Below are 18,143 nucleotides of genomic sequence, written 5' to 3'. Positions count from 1 at the left end.
GAAAGATGAGGACAGGGAGCTTTTGAAGCAAGCCCAAGGTCCCAAGGCTGGCAAAGGGGCAGAACCAGGACTCAAGCCCAGGCCTGGGAGTCTCTTACCCACTGTGTTTTCTTCTGACAATGCTCCCTTCCCCCGCTCACCTTCCAGATGGTTCCTGCAAGTCTATCCTTTCACCCTGGGGTCTTACATGCAGGAGGTCAGTTAAGCGTCTGACTCTTGGTTTGATCTCAGGGCCATGATCTCAGGGTCATGAAATCTAGTGCGTCCCCCACCTTCGCCAGTCCACGTCCACCCCACTGAGTGGGGAGTCTGCTTGAAAAATTCTCTCCCTTTGCCCCTCCTCCCACTCACGCTGGAGCTCTCTCTCTCTCTAAAATATATACATAAATCTTAAAAAAAATCCTATTAAAAAAACAGCCAACAATATCTTGTTGAGCCCCATTCGTATGACAGATGACACTGGCCTACGTGTTTTAGATTAAAAAAAATTCAGCTTTATTGAGATGTAATTAACATACAAAGTTGTAAGACATTTAAAGTGTGCAGCATGGTGATTTGATGTACTTACACATTGTGAAGGGGTTCTACCCTCTGGTTATAATTACCGCATCCATCAGCTCACATATTTTGTTATCAACTATTGTCACCATGCTTTACATTAGATCCCCAGACCTGTTCATCTTTTTTTTTCTTTTTTTTTTTTTATGTAAACTCTGTGCCCATAATGGCACTGGAACTCACGACCACAAGATCAAGAGTTGCATGCTCTACCCATTGAGCCAACCAGGCACCCCAAGACCTATTCATGTTATAGCTGAAAGTGTAAACCCTTTTAACCAAACTCTTAAGTGCTTTTTTTTTCTTAAGATGGTTTACCTTTTGAGCACCTGGGTGGTTCAGTCAGTTAAGCATCTGTCTTCAGCTCCAGTCATGATCCCAGGGTCCTGGGATCGAGCCCTGCATTGGGCTCCTTGCTTGGTGGGGAGCCCGCCTCTCTCTCTCCTGCTCCCCCTGCTTGTGCTCTCTCTCTCTGTCAAATAAGTAAATAAAATCCTAAAGTAAACTATCTTTTTTTATTAAAGATTTTATTTATTTATCTGAGAGAGAGTGAGAGAGAGAGCAAGAGAGAGGGGAGGGTCAGAGGGAGAAGCAGACTCCCCGCTGAGTGGGGAGCCTGATGCAGGGCTCAATCCTGGGACCCTGGGATCATGACTTGAGCTGAAGGGAGATGCTTAACCAACCAACTGAGCCACCAGGTACCCCCTAAGTGCTTTATATTTAATCCACACAGTAACCTTACCAAGTGGGCACTATTATTCCCATTTTTCAGATGGAAACACCGAGGCTCAGAGAGGTAAAGTAACTTGCCTAAAGTCATGCCACTAACAGATTATAGGTCCGAGTTTCTAATCCAGCTCTTCCGACTCCAGAGTCTCTACTGAGAGGGGCTAGGCAAAGTCCCCTGCCTGGGGTAGCCCTGGGATGACCAAAGGTGCCACATCAGGGAGTGGCACCCGTCCACCAGCTCCAGGCCAGCTGCATGGGTGCCCACTCAGTGAGGTCAGCACATCACAGGCTCTCACTGTTCCTGGCATGCAAAGGCCTCCAGTATTGCCTTCCATAATGGTCACCTGATCCCTGAGCTGGTGGGCAAACAGCCTGAGATGTTTATTCCCTGACGACCAACTGGTCTGACAGACAGACAGCCCCAGTGATAAGAGAAGACAGAGGAGATGATTGGGGGGAAGGGCTCGAAGAAGGAATCCTCTGACTCTGAGAAGTGCTGTTTTGCTTGGCTGGGGCCTGGGGTCACACTACCGGCCTCTGAATGACAGTGACATTCCCCAGGGATTAAGCACCGCTGTGTAAACGCTGGGTCTCCATGGGGGGTGCCGAGCCCCATGGAACTTAAATCATGCAATTAGCCACCAGCTAACATTTCTCCCACATTCATTTCATACCGGCATCATTTCCCATCCCTCCTCCAAAAAAATTCAGCTGCAACTTGTTTTATAACAGCCCTTATTGTACCCGGCTGCTTTGCTTTCTCTTGGAAATAGCAAAGGAGATCAAGCCATTTTCTGGATCCTTCAAAGCATAGCTCAAAATTCTTCTCCAGGAAGCCATGCCCAGGTAACCCTGCCCTACTCAATCCACAGTGTTGCTTTGTGGCCAGGTACTGAACAAGTGGTGGAAGGACAGAGCTGAAGGCACCTGAGCTTGGGGCAGCCATGCTTTTAGGGGAGGCGAAGATGCTGATGTCATTCCTGGTTTGGGACAACTGTGTTTCTGTTTAGGGATGATAGATACACCTCGTGGTCCAGAACTTGGATTTTCTGACTCCCAGTCACCTGCTACATGGATTATAACACAACACCTGTGCAGCTCATTAGAAGACAAGGGGCTGAGATGGTAAACCCACCACCAGCGAGATGGAGGCTAAGCCTTTCCTCGCAGCCAATGAGGGACATGCTCTGTGAGTTGTTAGGCAGAAAAGAACCTCCTGGGTCATGTCCTCACTTTTCCTCAGCTAAAGTTCCCTGACTGTCTCCTTCAAATTCAAATGTGAATCCAGTTCCATGAGTAACCATATTATTTTTAAACAGCATCCTTCAGCCACTGCCTCTCCTGGGTTTTCAGAGAGGTAATCCTTCGTGAAGCCAGAACAGGATTTTATTTTATGATTGTTTGAAAACATGTATAAGGATTCCAAGGAATTCCTGCAAATTCAAGTAAAAGATTATGCTGTAGCTCTGAGAGAAGCGCCAGCATAGAGATAAAGCTCAGGGGGATGGGGGGGATGGAAAAGAGAAGTCAGGTCCTGTGGAGAGAGAGACCGAAGAGAGAGAGATATTAGAGACAGATATTGGAGATATCCGGCCAGGATTTAGTGGAGGAGCATCTGGTCTCAAAAGCCCATTACACCGAGAAGCACCCATGCCACCACGTGGAGTAGTTAAAAGCTCAATCCCAGGAGGAATGAAGACCAGGATTATATCTGCAGCCCCTCCACTTAATAGCTGGCCAGGTGGATGACCTTCTTTGAGCCTTAGTTTTCTTATCTGTAAAATGGGCATAAAAACAACCACCTGGTAAGGAAGGTGGTTGTAAGGATTAAATGAGAAATAGTGTGTGCTTAAGACAGCCTGGCATAGAATAATACTCAAAAAACCAAACCAAAACAAAACAAAGCAACAAAAACAACAACAAAAAACCAAATGTAATGACTGTAATCGTTAACCCCCAGATAGCAGTTAACATGTTGTGACTAACATAGACAGGTTGATTAATATTTATCCATAACTGTCAAACTAGTAAATTGTAACTGTAGCAACACGACTGCTAGCAACTTAATAAGTTAATTATTCAACTATCTCTAACTGGGGTGTTAGGATATCAAAAAGCAATTCTGGATGATACATTGTCCAGAGTGTTTCTTCTTCATCTTCCAGATGAACTTTTGCTTTAAAAATAAATACCCTATTAATGTGCTAAGTGTTAAGAATTACTAGTTGAAGAAATAAATAATTAGATTTTGTTGTTAGTTAATAAAAAATAGCACGTGTTCAGGGTAAAAAAATTTCAAACCATACATATGTTACAATAAAATTTTATTTCAAATATTCAAACAATATAAAAAATTACAAAAGGATAAAGTTCCTGTCCCGTCCCAATTTCCAGAGGTTATTACTGGGTTAATAATAAATTTCTTATATAATTTTCTATAAATATTTTATAACCTTTGATTTTATTTTTTCTTTTATTTTAACTTTTTTAGATTTTATTTGTTTTTTATTTATTTATTTGAGAGAGAGAATGAGAGAGAGAGCATGAGACAGGGGAGGGTCAGAGGGAGAAGCAGGCTCCCTGCTCGCCCGATGTGGGACTCGATCCTGGGACTCCAGGATCATGACCTGAGCTGAAGGCAGTCGCTTAACCAACTGAGCCACCCAGGCACCCTGATCTTTGATTTTATATACATTGAATCATACTGTTGTGGAACTTAAATTTTCTCCTTAGTAACACATCTTGGAAATTTCTCCCGAGCAGTCCACGTAGATTTGCCCCTTGTTTTTTAAGGTCTATATTGTATTCCCTTGTATGTAGGGACCACCCTTGATGTCGCCAGTCCCCCACTGCTTGACACTATGGTTGTTTCCAGTTTTTGCTATTTTGAACAATGCCACAATAAACTCCCTTGTACCTGGGGCTTTGGTTGTTGCTACACATAAACCCATAGGATCCTGAGCCGGAGTCAAGAGTCAGATACTTAACTGACTGAGCCACCCAGGCTCCCCTATGCAATTTTAGTGGTTGGTATCAACTCACCTCCAAAGGGGTTGTAGCAACTGACATTTTGACCCATAGTGTATGAGAATGTCTGTGTTCTGCAGATTCACCAGCTCTGAGTGAAAATTATCACACTTTACAATCTAGTAAGTAAACCGTTATTAAAAAATAACCGTAATAATAGACATGTGGTGTAGCCGTACATATTAAGTGATCTTATCTGCAAAGATGAATGTTCACAATCACCACGGAGAAGTGGGCTAGTTCCCCTTTGAACAGAGGACAGGGAGGCTGCAGGGACTTGGACCAGGGTCTGAAGATTAGCTCCACTGTTTATTATCCCAGTGACCTTGGCTACAGGTTCATCAAGGTTCTCTGTCTACAAAAGGGTGATATTAAATGAGATAAAGCATGAAAAACCTCCTAAAACTAGTGTCTGGAGCCCAGTAAACATTGATTAATATTAGGAAGCAAGCCAGAGTGCTAGAGTCCCTGGCAGGTTTGAGAAGGACCCGACTCATAACAGAGACCTGGGTTCTATTTCCCTCGCCTTACTACTACCTTGCCACCCTGCTTAATTTCTTTGAATTTTATTTGGATCCTTCCCATTCATTTGCTGATCTGGAGAAATGTGAGTGGGGAATTGAGCCACCACACAGATGGCAATTTAAACGGACTGGCGGAGACAGGCAGCATCACGGCAAAAGAAGGCGGGTGGAATCTCAGCTCCACATCTGTCACTGAGGCAGCAGAGACAAGTTTGGGGCCAGATCCACCTACCTGCAGTCCTGCTTCTGCCCCTTAGAAGCCAGATGAGCGGGGGCAAGTTCTTGCAGCTGTCGAAGCCTCAGTTTTCTCAATTCTAAAACATGGATAACAGTAACTACTTCACGCGTTATCGTGAGTGTGAAGTACGAATCTATGAAAGCACTTAGCAGCTGACCCCTGTTAAATAGTCAATATATTCATAGACAGCAAAATGTCTCACTGTCTGATCCTAGCTTACTGGCAGATCAGGAGGGACAGGATGCTTCCGCAGAGTGGAACAAAGAGAAATGTTAGCAGCCCTCATCTCCCAGTCACGCTCTCCATTTGTCAAGGTGACTCACACAGTCCTTTTTTCACTTTGGTAACTGTGATCGCGCCCTGGTGTGGTGGGGGTGGTCAGGGCACAGGGCAGACAAAAGCAAGACTGCTAGGGTTTCTTAAATGGCTGTAACTCCAGCTGGGGATCTCTTTCATTCTTCCAGGAAAGAAGTGAGAAAACGTAAATTAAAAATATTTTTCATCGGAACTGCTTAATACACTTAAATGTTTGATTTGCGAAGTGGAAATGCTCATTTGCTGCTATCCTGGACAACATTATTTGGGGATTGGAGGTAGAACATGAACAAGCTTTGGGTTTTTGTTACAGTGTTTCCCTCTTGGTGTGCATCTGCTTCAATTCAAATTTCTGATACGATATAACATATAAATTGCAAATATTAGGCTCTAAATGGGATTTCTCAAAAACACCTTGTGAATTATTAATTAAAATTTTTTTAGGTTCAAAATTTCAAATTTACAGAAAGGATGCAAAGAAAAGCCCAATGAATACTTAGATGTGATATTCACTGTTATTATTTTGTCACATAGGCTAATACATTATTTTTGAGATGTGGAGAGCTGCATTCATATAACATGGTCTCCCTCTCTTTTTTTGCCAATAAAAGAGTTATAGGGATGGATATAGTTATATCAATAGTATGACTCCTAGACACTCAGCTTCCTGAAGTTTGAGATCTGTTTTTCTGTTTGGCTGTAAGGTTGGAATGTAAGGGATCGTGTTTGTAATAACTGCTGGATTGAGGGGCGCCTGGGTGGCTCAGTCGTTAAGCGTCTGCCTTCGGCTCAGGTCATGATCCCAGGGTCCTGGGATCGAGCCCCGTGTCCGGCTCCCTGCTCCGCAGGAAGCCTGCTTCTCCCTCTCCCACTCCCCCTGCTTGTGTTCCCTCTCTTGCTGTGTCTCTCTGTCAAATAAATAAATCTTAAAAAAAAAAATAACTGCTGGATTGATACTTCCCGCACCAAATATACAAGATACATGACCCCTAAGCCCGTTATGGACTGTGCAAGCCAGGTCTCATCACTCCCAATTTCCATATTTGGTAACTGACATTCAGATGTTGGATCACTCCATTGGTAAACTCGGGTTTGTCTTTTTGACTACACATTTCTTTTGGGGGATTCTCAGAAGGACATTTTAATGACAGCATATGGAAAGTTTTAACTTGCGTTTCTGGTAGAATTGCAATGTTAATTTCAGGTAATTCCTTCCACCAAGGTGGGGTTGGGGAGGGGGGCAGTGGAAGGTGGAGTGTTATGGAAACCGTAGTCAGGACTTTAGTGATAGAAACCAGAAACAATAGGGGCGCCTGGGTGGCTCAGTTGGTTAACTGAGGTCTGATCCCAGGGTCCTGGGCGGGAGGACCCCCTCCTGCAGGGAGCAGGATCCCCTGCTCAATGGGGAGTTTGACTCTCCCTCTCCATCTGCCTCTCTCCCTCCCCTCATGCTCTCTTCCTCCCTCTCAAATAAATAAATAATATCTTAAAAAAAGAAAAAAGAAAGAAAGAAACCAGAGATAATGAACTAACCTTACCTCAGCCTCAGAAGACTCTTTTTGGGATGGCCTCTTACTAGCCATGTCCTGTGGGACAAATCCCCCTAACGCCTCCTCATTTGTGAAATGGAGACAGGAATCAATACCTTGTTACCTGGGTTTTTGGTGAGACTCAATTTTTATGAATTTTGATGATATTTATTAATACAAGGAATTGGCATATCATTTTATTTGTAGGAGAAGGAGGGAGAGAGAAAGGAAGGAAGGGAAAGTGGATAGGACATTTTTATCTGTAGGAAAGAGAGGGAAGGAGGGGTAAAGATCTAGGTAGGATGGCAGAAAGCAAGGGAGGCTTAGTTTCCTGAGCCTGGAGGGGAAGTTGACAGAAACTCACAGTCTGGGGAGAGAAGAAAGCATCATTTAGGGAATTCCGTTAGTTGCCGTGTTCCAGAGAACCCATCCCCAGAATGTTCCTTCGTGTGGCTGCGGGAGGACGAGGCGTGGGCTTTTGAGACCCCCGGCAAACTTCTTTCCAGACCACGGGGCACCCTGGCCTGCGCTCTGGCTTCCAAGGTACCCAAAGGATGCTTTTTCCTTGTTTCCCCGGGGCGGCCAATGTCAGGATTTAGAAAGCTAGTGCGCCCAACGCACGGTAAGAATCTTCTGGATAACCACCCTCCGTGAGCTTTGCCCAGCTCCTAGATGTTTTTGCGCCACCAGGTGCCTCCCCAGACCTCCACCCGCTGCCAGAACATTAAGCTGCACCTTGAGGGGTAGGTCCTCAACGCAAGAGCCTGCGTCCACAGCTGCGAGCTGGTGTGTGCGGGTGAACTGGCGCACACCTGCGCTCCGACAGCGAACCGAACTGCAGAAGCGGTGACGGTGGCGGCGCGATGTAGGTGAACTCTCTCCTTTTCATCCTTTACGTGTCCACTAAGATCTCGCCAATAAATAAGAATAAAACGTCTGCTTGGTTTTGTCTTTGCGCTCCCGGGATCGTAGCGGGTCTTTTAGAGAAGAGAGAAAAATGAAGAGAAACCACGGCGGCCCCACCGGCTACTTCTGGAGACCCCTGAAATCTGCAGCTGGAACTGCCAATTTGGAGAGCCCTCCGGCCTGGTCATCTAAGACCCGGGGTAACAGGTCCCCCCGAACTGGGGGAGGGTCCGGGCTTTTCCCCCCGCCGGGTCGGGCCCTTCAGCCAAGAGTGGCGCTGGCGAGGCTCCAGACGCGGGAAGGTGCCAAGCCCGCTCACTTCGCATTGGGGATGCGCGCGGACGCCCCGGGCGCGCCCTGTCCGCCCCTCTCGGCAGGAGCGCGCGGAGTGGCGCGCGCGGTCCCCGGGGACAAGCCCGAGGCCGCCCGGCTCCGCTGAGAGGCGAGAGCCCCGCGGGCTGCCGCCAGTTGGTGCGCGTCTCGCCGCCTCACGCAGTTGCGCTGCGCTGCGGAGAGCCGGGCCGGGGACCCTGAGAGCGCACGGCGGCCGGTGCCGTGCGCCAAGCTGCCTCTTCGCTCGGTGCGCTCGGGGTCGGCGGGCAGAGCTCCCCGGACCACCCCGGCGCCGAGCAGCCCCCGGGGGCCCCCGCGGCTCCCGCCGGACGGGAGACGCCCCCTGGCCCCCGCCCCCGCGTAGCCCCGCGGGGCTGGCGGGAGCTGCCGGAGGAGGAGGAGGAGCAGGCGGCGCCGCCGGGACTGCCTCCTCCCCGCCCCTCGCGTCTCCTCCCCGCGCCACCGGGAAGGACGAGGGGACTGGGCACGGGGACCCCGGCCAGTGAGCGCCCGTGCCCCGGGGCCGCCCTTTGCGCGCGCTCTCTCGCCTCGAGCCTGGGGCGGGTGTCGGCTCACATGGTGTTGGCCGCAGCCATGAGCCAGGACGCGGATCCCAGCGGCTCCGAGCAACCGGACAGAGATGCCCGCAGCGTGCCGGGTGCTCCGGCGCCCCCCGCGCCCCCAGGCCCGAGAGGGATGCAGCCACCGCCGCCGCCGCCGCCCCCAGCCGGCCTACCGCAGATCATCCAAAAGTAAGAGGGGGGAAAGCGGAGAGGGGATCCCGGGTGGGCTTGGGGGACACGCCCCGGGCACCCCGCTCCGTGGCTTCATTTCTCCCGTCGCTGCTGAGCTCCGCGCGGCCGCCTTGCGTTTGAAGTTTTCTTGTCCTCCCTCGGCAGATCGGTGTCATTCTGGCTGTTCGTGAGGTTGGGGACAGGGAAGCCAAGTTATTTGGGGAAAATAATTTTGTTTTTCCTTATCCCCTTTTTCTTCAGCGACGTTACTGGATATTTTGAGCTAAAGTAGCTCAAACTGGGGGAAAATGGCCCAGAGAGTATGGTTCATCTTTCCGGTCCCAGAGGCCGCAGGAATGTGTGGAGAGCCGGTGTGAGTGTGTGCGCGCCCGTGAGGGTGTGTGAGGAAAAGACCACCACGGGCCATGGTGCCCCTGGAGTAGTCAGCCGGTAGCATTGGGTGGAAAGGATGGTGAGGGTTTGTAAACAGCACATTTTGCTTTGCCGCGAAAGAAGTGTCTACGCTTTTCAAGGAGGCCCTTGCGAGGAAGAGTTCTTAGCCGCGCCACCGTTTTTCATGAATGTTACCATCTTGATTCTGGTGCTGTGCGAATCTTACCGAGCTGGGCTTCCCAACTCCTGAGTACGTCGGGATGGTCAACAGGCTCCTAGAAGGTCTTTCAGCCCATTTTGGGGGGCGTAACAGTAAAACAGGGATGTTTTGTTGGTTCTTTCGAGATTTTGTTTGATAGTTTAAGGCCTAGAAGGTTGGTTTTTGAAGGATCTTTATTCCCCTGAAGGCTTCCCTCAGCTCGTACTGAAGTCAAGACCGGTTTAAGAAAGTGTAGGAGGGTCTGAATGATGAATGCTTGGGTGAAACTGACGGTGCTGGAGAAAGGCACTAAGTACAGCAAAATCAACCGTATTTGGGGGGGGGGGTCCCAGCGCTGCTGTATTGATGCTTTGAGTTACGTAAACGTTTGAAAATGCAGTAAGAGAAATAACCAGTGATGGGTTGTAAGTGGAAGTAAATGGCACTTAAATACTGCTTTAAAGACTGACTTTAGAAAGAATACTGAAAATTCAAGTTTCACATTAAAAAACGCCGGCATATTTCTGAACAAAATGGTTCCCCTTTTTTGACTGGTGGACTGCTAAAGTTTCCATTTGTGACAACTTTCTGCTTTAATTCGATTTTATCTGACTTTCAACTACTAACAAGCTGCTAACTACTTGAACATGGAAACAATTTAGATTATTTTGTTCCTATTGTTTTGCAAATTATTTAAGCTAAGATTTAACTAAATATGATGGACAGTTTAAGTACATCATTACTTAAAATGTATCTTTAGTTCTTGATATAAATATAAACTAACAGAGAAAAATATATTTAAAACCTAAAGTTTCTTTACTTAAAAAAAAAACTAATTGACCAATTACTAATTGGAAAACATCTAATGTGCTACCAGGCCAGTGTTTTGTGGCTTGAGATTAGGCTACCCATTAAATTTATTGAGTTTGCTTTGGTACTGTAATCACCATGCATTTTCCTGTCATTTACTTTTAATTAGTAAAAAGCTAGGAATTTTATGTTCACAGAAATATCTTTGTAGATAGGTGTCTGATTTACCCTGTTAGCCCCATTTTGAAAATTCTATCTCTGGAATATCTTACTTTAGTAGATAAGAGCTTTTCAAAGATGTCCCCTTCTGCGAATAGCCCAGAATGGGGACTTCAAGAAGCGCCTGATGGCTCTGCCTCGTTTTGTATTGGTGACAAATCAGTGTTCAGAGGCCACGTTGAAGGCCGGTGAATGTGCGCATGGAATTGGATGTTTGTGCACTTATGTTTCAAAAACGTTCTTTATAAGGATGATTTGGGGTTTGGTCCCCTCAGAACCCACTGAAACTGCGCTGGAACCAGGCATAACATGGCAAATGTTTTGCAGGTCCATCTTCAATGCGCTGAAACTTGAGCAGGTTATTTTGAAACTACGTTTGCATAATTTAATCTGAGCAACCATTTTTAATGTAGTTATGAGGTGCTGTTTGCATCAGCCATCTTTGAGAAAACCTAGGGGAGAGATTGCCCTCAGCTGCAGAATCAATTGCCTACATTTTGATTGAGAATTTTGTGAGCTAGAGCTTTGGATAAAATTCTTCTCCAGTGGATCACATATTAAATACATTTTATTGGGGAACCTTTGTTTATTCTAGCTATTTTAATGAGGTCATTATATAATTCGTAAGAGGAGAAGTTTTGAACTCTTTCAAAATGAAGATATCAATCTTTTTCATGTGCATAGTGTTTAAGGATTACGAGAATTGTTTTCACTTCTTAATGTCCTTGTTAATGGTTTTCATTTATATCGGCTTGCATTTTGGATAAAGTCAAGGACTATGATAAAATAATAGTCATGATCATAATAAAAGCCTGTTCCTGTTAATGTGTGTCATATTTGGCCTTGGGAGAACTGCTGTATACTACATTTAAGTAGCTAAACTACATGAAGTATGACGACGAATAATGAGACTGATTTTGATATTTGTTTTATGGATGCCAGTCTTGGTACTCAGGAAAAATGCATCAAAAGTTAATTTCGGTAGAGTACTTTTGTTCTACTCAGGTATACTTAATTTTCTTGTTACTGCATTCTTAGTTTCAGTAAAGAATCGCCCATGACCTTTCTGCTAATATTAACCCCTGACTCCTGGCCAATATTAGCATCACCTATAAAGATTATCAGCCATGTTTAGACATATAACTAGTATTTTGTCAGATCTTTGTTTTAAACTTGTCTTCTCTGAGTTGGCCAATGTGAAGATATTATTGGGTAAGATGTAAAGCATTGTGTAAACCATGTGGGCAATACAAAATATAAAATAATATAAATAAATATAAATAACTTAAGAGGAGATTTAGAATGAGCTTAGGAAATCAGAATAATTTGATGACTTAAAATATATATATTAGCAGAAGTAAAACAACATTGACTGATGAGTGTTGGTGAAAGTTTTATAAGGACTTATCTCCTTAAACATTCACAATATTTTATTTCCAAAAGTATTTTGTTTTAATTTTGTGCTTTCAAATCAAACCTAATTCTTGATTCACGAGAAGTTATTTATTAACCTTGATGAACAGCAGAAATGAAAATTTAGGTTGTAAATTTTAAAACTTTCTTCCAAATGGAAATAGAGTCAGTCAATTCTGTGTGAAATATTGAAGTCAGTTGTCAGATGCAACTATAAAGTGTTACTACTCATGGTGAAAATTAACCAAACAAGCACACACACCTTTTGTGAGGCGAACACATAGGTGATTTTCCTAAATTATTTGACTTGCGGCAAAGTATTACTATCTATTACATGATATGAGATTGTGCATTTGAGTATAGGTGAGTTATTTTATTTCCTTTCCAGATTATTTTGATAAGCAATGAATAAAGATCAACTATAAAAATAGAAAAGGTTTCGGTTTAGAATTTGATAGCGAGTGTCACCTGCACGTGTTCATGACTTAGGAGGATATAAATCCAACTTTGATTTCTTAAGGTTATAGTTTTCTGCATTGCATTAGGACATGGGCTGACTGTTTTTAGAGCAAAGGCTCCCCTGATTCAGTGTAGAAAATGTTACAAGTAGTTATGCTTGCAGATAATTTTACAGACATTCTGCATTTGGAAGGAGCTCCATGTAACTTTCAGGGAACAACGTGGAGGCAAGCTGTGTAGGATGTCCATGCACTTTGATGGGCATGCTGACATCCAGAATCGGGGAGGAAATAAGAATTTTCCCAAAACGGACATTACCTCACACTCATACTTGGTCATTTCTGGAAAGAGGATGGAATTTCTAACATCTGTGCCAGTTTCTAACATCAGTTTGAGTCCATTTTTAGGGAAAACAAGGGTACACTTGTAGAAAGAATTTTGAAAATTTTGAACACAATCTTAAGCTGCACGTTGGACAAGTTTTCAGCAGGAGAAAGCGTCTGAGAGGATTAAGTGTTTACCCAAGACAGGGAAGGAGAGAGAGTGGGTTCTTTTCTTAGCATTCTGAAAAGTTTCTTTGCTTCTCTAGAAAGGTATTTTTTTTCTTAAAAAATTTTGCCTTAGAGTTTTTGTGATAAGTATTTTTAGATAGCAAGTATAGCCATCCAGTTATGAGTTTTTTTTCAAATTGCCAAAGAGATCAGTATTATGAAATGTAGTATGTTATTCCCATTAGTCATGGTAAATGGCTATACATATGGTGAACACAGAGCTGTTCTAATGCCAGTGCTGGGGGGGGGAAGAAAAAAATTATCACCCATTTTATTCTTCTATCTACTTATTCTTTTGTTACCTCCTTAGCAGTTTGTCAGATTAATAATTTTAAAAGCCCAGATGTGTCTGTTGGAATGAATTCTGATCTGTTAAGATCTCTTTGCCTGTCCTTATAGTCACCAGGGGGAAAAACCCCACCAGGCTTGACTTGCAGTGAAATGAGCCCACATTTTCTAGTGTCTCTCTCTTTCTCTGATTTATTTTTCTTGTGGCTGCAGGTTTCTTGATTCCAGTTAAACTAATATTTCTTCCCTGCCCACAACAGCTAATCCTTAAGTAAACAAGCCAGTACAGTTTAATTCACAGCACCGATAAACAAGAATCTAAAAAACGTTAGGAACTGGGATCTAACTGAGGGATAGAATTAAAATGGACTGAACTAAACACGGAAAGCAAGAATGGAAGAAGCTTGAGAAAGTGGACTTAAAAAACTCCAGACAGATACTGGGAGGCAGGGCACCCCTCTCCCTTTCTCCACCCTGGTCCCCCTGCCAGACAGAAGCTTGAAGGGGTCTCCTGTGTCACAAAATCCCACTTAATCTGATTTTTATTTCCTGCCACAGTAATTATCTTGTTTAGGATGGTCTAATTGATATGATCTTGTATATTTAATAGGGAAGGTTGCTGTGGATCCACAGCTGGTGTCAGTGACTGGTAGCTGTATTTAGAATTAGTGCATTGAAAAGTTTTACAGAAAGTAAAGTGACCCGTATTCCAGAATCAGGGCAAAGACCGTAATAAGTGGTTTGTACAAGGGAGCAAATGACAATTCCCTTTCTGGTTAATGAAGCTGGCTGGATCTTGCCTGATATGTGTGATAAACTGGAAGCCTACTATTGCTTGTTCCCGCCAGTGGGAAGACTGGGAATCCTAACTTTTATTAAAAAGGCACATTTTTGGGCACCTGGGTGGCTCATTTGGTTGAGCGACTGCCTTCAGCTCAGGTCATGATCCCAGAGTCTTGGGATCGAGTCCCCACATCGGGCTCCCAGCTCAGTGGGGAGCCTGCTTCTCCCTCTGACTCTCGCCCCTCTCGTGCTGTTTCTCTCTCGCTCGCTCTCTAATAAATAAATAAAATCTTTAAAGAAAATAAAAAATAAAAAGGCAGATTTTTGAATCAGGAATGTGAATTTGGCTTCCAACACCACCTATGGGCTATTGGTGGTATTGTTGGTAGGCTGATATTTTGCCTGGCTCAATGGGTGGTCACTTTAAATTCCACCCAACTAAGCTTTCAGTCTTTAACACTTACAGGCAGCAAATTTGGGTACAAGTCAGCACTGTCCACTGTTTGAGGAGGAGGTGGAAGGGAAGCCCCCCCCCACCCAGTATTTTGGATATGACATGTATTTCTATCTAATATGATAAAGTCTTTACAGTGGCAGAAGTTACAGCCAAGTTAATTGATCTTCCTCTTTCCTACAGTTCCTGCTGGATTTTATAAATAAGTCCCCTGATGGTTTACAAGGCAACTTTTCCAACTCGCTGACAGTACCTCTGTCGGGAAGATGGTACATATTCATGTGACTGTACTTTATGAGCAAAAGGAGCCGTTAAACAACTTGCATGAGGATGTGTTAATAACTTGCAGTTCAGTTTGGCCAATAAATCTTTCCATGTGTTCAGAAACAAGAGGCCGGGGGTCATGCATGTGTTTAAGCGTGGTTGTCACGCCATGAAGATAGTCTTTACGCCACGTTTCCCTTCTTTAATGTGGGTATTTGCTTTAAGGATGCACCAGGGCCCTTTGCTGCTGCCCTTTCTAGGCACCTGCTTTTTCCCCATCATGGTAATGACCCATCAGTTCTCAGGTGCCACTTCCAGCCTGAACCTGGAAACCTCCACTCACGGTGGGCTGGACATCTTAAAATACTTCTCCAATTTTGCAGCTTGTCTGTAGGTTGTCTCCCAAATATGTTTTTGACTCTTAATAGATCCGCCTTTAAACCTGACCTCCAACATCACGAAGCTAAAGGAGTAGACAAGGTAATCTATACAGTATTTTAAAGAGGTTTTAATTCCACTGAGTTACTTCCTTTAGCTTACTTTGAATTTGTTAATGAATAAAATGATCTAGGATCTGCCTGGTGTAAAATGCACATCCTTGCTCTAAATTAATTATTGGGTCTCTGATGAAGAGGGTCAGAGCTGAAAAGAAAACCCTGGACTGGGAGTGAGAGGGTCAGAGCTGAAAAGAAAACCCTGGACTGGGAGCGAGTGCCCTGGACAAGCCCATTAACCTTCTTAATTCAACCTCTCCAGGGATTGGAAATGATCAATGGCAGTCTCTTCCAAGAATAAAATTATGTGACTCTCCAGGAATATTGCTGAATTATCATCAATGTAGAATGCCTCCCCTCTCCTATACATCTGATACAGAATATATCCCTTATCAGTTACATTTTAGCCATGGGTATAGGTACATGCTTGTGAGACTGCTCACACATGAAAACAGCAATGATTATAAAAGGGAATTAAATGCTTCCGCTAATATTTGCAAAGCATATTTGGATCAGTGTTACAATTTTAAGTCAGAGGGGCGCCTGGGTGGCTCAGTCCTTAAGCGTCTGCCTTTGGCTCAGGTCATGATCCCAGAGTCCTGAGATCGAGTCCTACATCGGGCTCCCTGCTCCACAGGAAGCCTGCTTCTCCCTCTCCCACTCCCCCTGCTTGTGTTCCTGCTCTCGCTGTGTCTCTCTCTCTCTGTCAAATAAATAAATAAAATCTTAAAAAACTTAAGTCAGAAAAGTAGATAGAGATGTCAGTGAAAAGACAAACATTTTATGCTGTTTGCTGATCACTAGACATTTTTAAAAAGAAAAACAGTAATTTTGGAATGTTAATTACTTGGGAAGGTTGAAGTGACTCCTCGAGTTTGCAAAAAGTGAATACTCGAGTTTGCAAGTAGAGTTTTCAATGCAGGAGGCAGATGCAATTATTTTCATTTGTCTAAGTTGGATTGTATTCAGCACAGTTTGGTGGGACCGTGTTTGGCGATGGTATTGTTTTCGGAAGCACGAATCGTAAACAGGATGGACGAGTGGCTTTTGGGGCCCCGGCTGCGCGGGCTTGGAGTCAGAGTCGGCAACCCTGTAGCGCAGGCCTTGGGCAGCCTGGGGGGCAGATACTTGCCCGGACCTTGCGGCCAAAAAAACACTTTGCGGAGAGATCATGGGTGTCCAAAAGCTGAGCCTCAGGTTTCTGTGTGGTCTCCTTGAAGAGACCAACCGTTGTTTGCAGACCCTCCCGCAGACTGGGTCTCCTCAGCACTAGCAGCGTCATCCATAGACTGCCCTTACGGAGAGCCTTTATTTGGTACCTGAAAAGATATTTTTTTTAACCTTCTGCATAGAAAGGGAATGAGCTGTGTGATTCAATCTTGATTTGTAGGCTTAGGGTAAATACATAATGAGGATGAACATAAGGATAGTTATTGCAGCATTGTCTAGAAGAGTAACAAATTAGAAACCATGTGAAAGTTTTCCAGTTGGGAAAATAAACTGCATGTAATTTCGTTATCTTATATTTATTAATATGGAACATAAAATAATAGGGAATATAGTATTGTTAACTAAACTAAAAGTGACAAACAGCATGTATACCAGGAATCTCACATTTAAAAAAAATGGACGGGGATGTGTGTGGGAGCCCGCAATTCCGGAAAAGCACTTAAAGAACAAATATAAAGATGCTAACAGTAGTTCTAACTATAGGTGATTCAATTATAGGGTTTTGGGTTTTTTTTTAATACTTTCTACTTTTTTTTTCAGTGAGTATGTATTAATTTTATAATCAGAGAAAATAAAACTATTTTTAAACGAAACTAGGAATAGACATTTCATATTGGCATTACATTATCTTTAACACAGAACTGCCCTTTTGTGTCTTAGACTTTAGGCCTGGAAGGCATCTGAGGGCTGCTTTAGCCCAGACTTCCTGTTTTTCTAGGGAAGGCAAGTGAGCATCAGAGAAGTCAAGTGAATTATTCAAGGTCACATAGCAAGGAGAGTGGTAGGTTGTAGGAATCCTCACCTCTCTGTCTATTGCATTTTCTGCTAGGCTTCCCTTTTGTGTGCCTGGAGTTGGGGAAGGGAGAAATGGAGAACATTCGTAAACTCTCCATTTATCAACTGGCTCAAGTCAGCTCAGATCCCCCAGAGGGACTTGAATAACATCCTTAGGTATGTTATCGCCTCCCCATTACCCCCTGCCCGTAGGTTTTTCTGTAAGTGGCAGTAGACTGGCCTCTCCAGAGCATCTTATGCCCTGTTCCATCCTGCCAAACAAGCCGGGCATCACATTTTTTTTTTTTTTTTTGTCCCTGAACTATTTGAAAGTAAGTTGCATAACTGTAGTTCTGTTATTTGAAGGAAATTAATCTTAAATAATTTTATCTAATGAGCCTAGATTTTTAACTTTTTCCATTTGTCAGAAAAATGTCTCCCAGTAGCTCTTTTTAAAACCCCCTGGCTCAGATTCACAAGTGTATTTGTTTATGATGTCTTTTTAAAATTAGCGACTGTACCCACCTTTTTCTGTTCTTCATGACGAAAGATTCCAGGCTAGTTGTCTTGTAGAATGAGCCATGATCTGGATATGTGTATTATTTCCTCATGACCAGATTTAGGTTAAGCATTTTGGCCAGGATCTGCAATGGGTGCTGTGTGTCCCTTCAGTTTGATCTGTTGGTTAACGAGGTCACCTCCAGACCTCCCTATTGTAACGGGACATTTTTCTCTTTGTGATTAGAGAATACTCACAGTATGAGTAATGAGATACTGTGAAATGCTCTGAATATACTGTTCCCCAACAAACTTTCACCTCGTGGATTTATCTTTTTAAAAAAATATATTTTATTTATCTTTTTAAGTAAGCTCTACGTCCAATGTGGGCTTGAACTCGTGACCCCAAGATCAAGAATCA

At 44.0% G+C, this 18,143-nt stretch overlaps 1 protein-coding gene across 4 annotated transcripts in view; it reads left to right on the top strand.

Moving 5' to 3' along the window:
- The first annotated feature begins 8,690 nt into the window (after window positions 1-8,690).
- The window catches only part of RBM20 (RNA binding motif protein 20), a 184,612-nt gene continuing 175,159 nt past the window's right edge, over window positions 8,691-18,143 (top strand). For all 4 annotated transcript variants that reach the window (XM_073904209.1, XM_073904208.1, XM_025881115.2 and 1 more), the window contains exon 1: window positions 8,691-8,911. In XM_073904209.1, coding sequence (XP_073760310.1) covers window positions 8,736-8,911 — 176 coding nt within the window. In that variant the 5' untranslated portion in view covers window positions 8,691-8,735. The remainder of the gene's footprint in view (window positions 8,912-18,143) is intronic.

Source organism: Callorhinus ursinus, unplaced genomic scaffold (assembly GCF_003265705.2).
Source record: "Callorhinus ursinus isolate GAN/ISIS: 27379988/994484 unplaced genomic scaffold, GSC_fseal_2.0 scaffold20, whole genome shotgun sequence".
In the NCBI taxonomy this organism is placed as follows: domain Eukaryota; kingdom Metazoa; phylum Chordata; class Mammalia; order Carnivora; family Otariidae; genus Callorhinus; species Callorhinus ursinus.
This window is presented reverse-complemented; position numbering and strand designations above follow the sequence as displayed.